Source organism: Pleuronectes platessa, chromosome 1 (genome assembly GCF_947347685.1).
Source record: "Pleuronectes platessa chromosome 1, fPlePla1.1, whole genome shotgun sequence".
Classification (NCBI taxonomy): Eukaryota; Metazoa; Chordata; class Actinopteri; order Pleuronectiformes; family Pleuronectidae; genus Pleuronectes; species Pleuronectes platessa.
Genome location: NC_070626.1, coordinates 32,228,994 through 32,233,993, shown reverse-complemented (window position 1 = coordinate 32,233,993; position 5,000 = coordinate 32,228,994). Strand labels below are relative to the sequence as shown.

The window sequence follows — 5,000 nt, the reverse complement described above, 5'->3', positions numbered from 1 at the left end:
AGTGTGTCTGTGGTGGAGAAAGTTCAGTGAAATGTTGAACCAGCATCATGTCCAGGTCAGCAGCCAATCAGAGCTTGTTGGTGAAGGTCACGGTGAAGGTCATGACCTCCGGACTGTTTGGAGACTCCTGTGTTTCTGAGACGTTTACTTCAGGGACTTAAATTAAACATGAGATTCTGGAAACATGTCGTGTGTCGGTGAAAAATTAAAACCACATTATAAATTAAATCATTGTGTTATTCTTGTAATTTGCCGAATGAAAAATAAATCGTATGCTGTTAAAGATAAGAAACATATTTGAGTTTGGAAAAAGGTTGTGAAGACGTGTGGCTGTGGTTCCCTCGTCCTCTCACCTGAAGACACAAACATTCACCCTCCATATATCTATAAATATTATGTATGATAATATTTGAATGACAGTTTACCTGCTGTGTGGATCTGACCTGTGTGGCAGCAGCTCCATGAAGCTGCAGTGACATGTACACGTGTTTGTGATCATGTGACGGAGCGTGTGACACGGACGTCCTGTGAAGACAGATCTCGCCGCTTGTGTCATCCGGCCGCGGTGCCGCCGGTCGTCCATCGTCTCCGTCCTCACGTCACTGAGCGCAGGACGTCTCCATCGTCTCCGGCTCTGATGAGACGTGTCTCTCACGCGTCCGTCCCCTGACACCTGACAGGTCGTCCACAGCTTGAAGCCTGTGTCATGTTTTCAAATGTCACAGGTTTGATTTTTGCCCTGTGAGCTCGGTGGCTTCACGTCTCTCCTCAACGGCCACAGATCTGAGTACAGATACAATCTGAGTCACCCCCCCCCCTCCCCCGACCTTCTCTCTCGTTCCTCCGTCAGGCGAGAATTTCCTTCTTGTAAACATTCGGCTCCATTTGAAGGTCGTTGGCCACATGTTCAGAAATGTGACTTTAAACAGCACGTTGTCCCCCCCCCCCCCCCCCTCCCCCCACACTGTCCAGTTCAGCTCTGGTTGGAGAAGTTTGTGGCAGAAGCTTCAACAGCTTCACTCGAGGAGGAATATCAATTTGGTTCATTATTGGATTAAGAGAGATCAGGTGACCAGATCTTCAGGTGGTTCCTCAACCTGCTCCTGTCATTCTACGTCTCTGAGTATCACCTTCAGGTTTTGGCTTCAGGCTTCTATCCACATATTCAACAGTTATTTAGAACAACCAAGTCAATGCATTGAGAATCAAAGAGATATTAATGAAACCTTATGTTTATTTCTGGTGGATGATGTTGGAACTGAGCAGAAAACAGTTTACCGGTGAACCTTGTGAAAAGGGTTTGGTTGACCTGTCCTCTCTCCCGCCGGCCGTCCAGGGCGCTCTCCCCGTTCGACGACGACAACCTGAGGAATCTGCTGGAGAAGGTGAAGCTGGGAGTTTTCCACATGCCTCACTTCATCCCTCCAGACTGTCAGAACCTTCTGCGTGGCATGATAGAAGTGGACGCCGGCAAGAGGCTCACGGTAAGTTCACACTCAAAAGGAGCAGGCGAGGGTCGGGGTCTTCCCTCAGGAGACCTCGACTCACTTTGCATTTCCACCGGCTGCTGCTGTTGCTTCAGGGGCTGAAGTTAAATTTAGCTGAGTGACTTCATGACGCCTCCTGAAGTCACTGCGCCCGGAATAAAACCGTTTCATCTCAGGCCTGGGATCTGTTCTGGTCCCAGAATAGAAACATTACGAAAACAATAATGTGATTTCACTGATGTTGTGTCTGCAGCTATTTGAACTTGAGGTTATTTTTGGAAACATGCTGCTGCAGATCAGACTTAGAACTGATTCATTATTCATGTCTGAAAACGAACTGAGGTGAAGCTGAGGACATTGGACGTGATAATCAACTTCCTGTTTCATGCAGAAAAAGAATAGAAACCATCTTGTTTAACGTTTGGAGTCGTTAATGTTCATTTCCTCTGATTTCTTTACAGTTGGATCAGATCCAGAAGCACACGTGGTACCTGTGAGTATATAATTATATAGGTGTGTGTTTGTGTGTCTGTCCATTAGTCATCAGAGTGAGAGCTCTGTCACAAATCTGAGAGCGAACACCAAACATCAGGACAGATGCTCCTAATGGACACAGATCTACTGTCTCTGGGTTAAGAGCAGAAATCTGTTACTGACTTCAAAATTCAACACAAACAGATTCTTGTCCTTTTTATTCAATCTAGTTTGTTACACTTATGTGGATTTCTATCATTTCTGTCAGTGATAATATCGTTTTACTCACCAAAGTAAAAACCGAGATTCGGACGTAGGGTCCGAATCAGTTCATCTAATAATACTTTTATTTATATTCTGGTTTTTTTAAATGCTCACAGACGATCATCATCATTAAAACACAGAGAAAGTTTGAACCACGTGTTTTAGAATTACTTTTAACAGTCGAGAAAGATTTTTGTCCGATTGGTTCTACTTGACCTGTCGGACCTGAGTTATTAACATGTTATTAACATGTTATTAGCATGTTATTAACATGTTATTAACATGTTGAGCTGAGTCTCACACTCTCTGCCCCGGCGCCTCAGTTAGTCGCATGTGTTGTGTTGCAGAGCTGGAAAGAATGAGCCGGAGCCCGAGCAGCCCGTCCCCAGGAAGGTGGCCATCAGGACGCTGGCTGCGGCCGAGGAGATCGACCCGGACGTCCTGGAGAGCATGCACTCGCTGGGCTGCTTCAGGGACAAGGGACAAACTGGCCAAAGACCTGCTGTCTGAGGAGTGAGTGAGGAAGAGGAGCAGAGGGAGGAAGGGTGGAGGGTAGAAGGGTGATAAAACCAGCAGAGGAAGCAGATTACAGCGAGAGGGATGGAGGAGGAAGGAGCTGATGGGGGGGGGGGGCTGAGAAAGCTATGAGTCGGCTCAGAGATTTGTCACTTTGATGAATTCTTTCATTTAAAACGTCGGGTGATGATGGAGCATCGTCCCGCTCTCAACCAACGTCTGTCCTCTGTCCTCAGGGACAACCAGGAGAAGATGATCTACTTCCTGCTGCTGGACCGTAAGGAGCGGTACCCCAGCCAGGAGGACCAGAACCTGCCTCCGAGGAGCGAGATCGGTAGGTCGGGTCCAGATGAACACTCTGCGGGTCTGGTTCTGGATTTCACACAAATCCAAACTTCACTTGCATTTTAAGAAAAAAATTAAAAGTTTCGTCAAAATGAATTTTAAAACGTACATTTCCAGGTATTCAGTTAGAATAACTTCGTCCACATTATTCTTGCCTATAAGACTGAATTGTTCATAGAGAACAAAGCCAACGAGCTCACACAGTGTTTCACTTCAACTCGTGTTTGTTCAGTAAAAAAACAAGATTCATTTTCTTAAATCGCTAATTTTGGGGATGTTTCTTTCCTGACCTTATGTGACCTTTGACCCCTGGCCTCACCCCGACCCCTCCCTCAGCCGACCCACCCAGGAAGCGCGTGGACTCACCGATGCTGAGCCGCCACGGCAAGCGGAGACCGGAGAGGAAGTCCATGGAGGTGCTGAGCGTCACGGAGGGGGGGTCTCCTCTCCCGGTACGACGGGCCCTGGACATGGCGGCGCACGGGCAGAGGTAAGAGACGGGAACCTGCACATGTGTTCACGAGCATGGACGACACACAACTGACACACACGGCTCGGTCGGGGGGGGGGCGCTGTGTCCCGGTTCAGAGGTCGCCTCCTCCGCCGGCTGCATGAGGACAACGATGATGTCACTGTCGACATGTCGGGAGAATTAATTTTTTTATGTTAATACTCAACCGAGCAGTTAGCGGGACACGTGTCTAAACCGTTAATCAACCGAAGAACGTTTTCGTCGCTGAACTGAGACACAGCTCGTGTGTGTTGTTCAAAGTGTATTTGATGATTAATGTTGTGAGTTGTGATGTATTTAACCTCAGTTCAGCTCAGGGAGGGAGGAGGAATAGCCCCCCCCCCCCTCACGGAGCTGCAGTTAAATACCTGATGCATCGTTCTCGCCTGTCGGCTCCAGATGTTCAGTGTAAACATCACATGAGACCAGTAACGTAAACTTCACACTCTCCACACGTCCTTTGCTCTGGTGGAAAACCAGCTGCTGCAATGCATGAACGGGACTTTGAGCTTTGTGCGTTGTGTGTGTAAAGTGTGTGCATGTAGCATGCGGTCAGGACACACACAGCATCCCGGGTGAAAGGCTCGAAACCTGACGGACGGTTGTTGAGAGAGGAAGTCGGTAAATAATCTGTGAACCACAAATAATGATTCTTCTCTTTCGGACATTTTCACTGAAGTTGATGGGAAAAGATGTTTGTATGAATCAGGGAAGTTTTTTTACAGTCCAGGAATTAAAAAAAAAAAATTTACAAAAGATAATTTACAAAAGATAATTTATAAAGTGTATTTACAGAATATAAACTTCTGAAGATAAGTTTTTAGGACTGGGGTTAAAGTAGAGTAGCTCAACATTATGATGTGAGGATTTCATCATGAAAAGTCAGTTTTCAAAGGAATAAAAGATCAAAGGTTTAAGTCGTTAGATAAAAGGTGACGTCACTTTAAATGAGTTGACACAGAGGGTGTCAACTCATCCGATCCTGAATCCGATCGTTAACGTCTCAGTTAATTATAAAGAAAATACAGAACATGAGCTGCTGTTGAATAATAAATACTCATGACAGAAGATCATTTTCTTACTGTATATAAAGATGGACGACTCATCTCCACGTCCTCGAAGCACAGTGATCCTGGAGTGAGTGGCAGCTGTCAATCATGACATCTCGGCCCGTTTTCATATCATCTGATAACGAATTAAAAACCAAACTGATCAGAAACATGAAAATTTGAACATAAATGACAGAAACCATCTTTGATAAACATTTATTAAACGTCTAGTTTGGTTTGTGTCCCATCTACTGACATGGAGGAGGTGAGTATGACCTCTACTGCAGCCAGGGGGCGCTCCATTTGGCTTCAGCTTTGGGAGCTGTCACGTCGTCCATCTTTATTCACAGCGTC

The 5,000-nt window shown here is 46.1% G+C and overlaps 1 protein-coding gene across 1 annotated transcript in view; it reads left to right on the top strand.

Moving 5' to 3' along the window:
• LOC128445240 (serine/threonine-protein kinase BRSK2-like) overlaps nt 1-5,000 on the top strand; it is a 69,166-nt gene that overhangs the window by 49,445 nt on the left and 14,721 nt on the right. Inside the window, 6 exon segments of the mRNA XM_053428006.1 lie at nt 1,336-1,484; nt 1,949-1,980; nt 2,573-2,705; nt 2,707-2,738; nt 2,978-3,075; nt 3,423-3,576. Of these exon segments, the coding sequence (XP_053283981.1) occupies nt 1,336-1,484; nt 1,949-1,980; nt 2,573-2,705; nt 2,707-2,738; nt 2,978-3,075; nt 3,423-3,576 (598 nt within the window).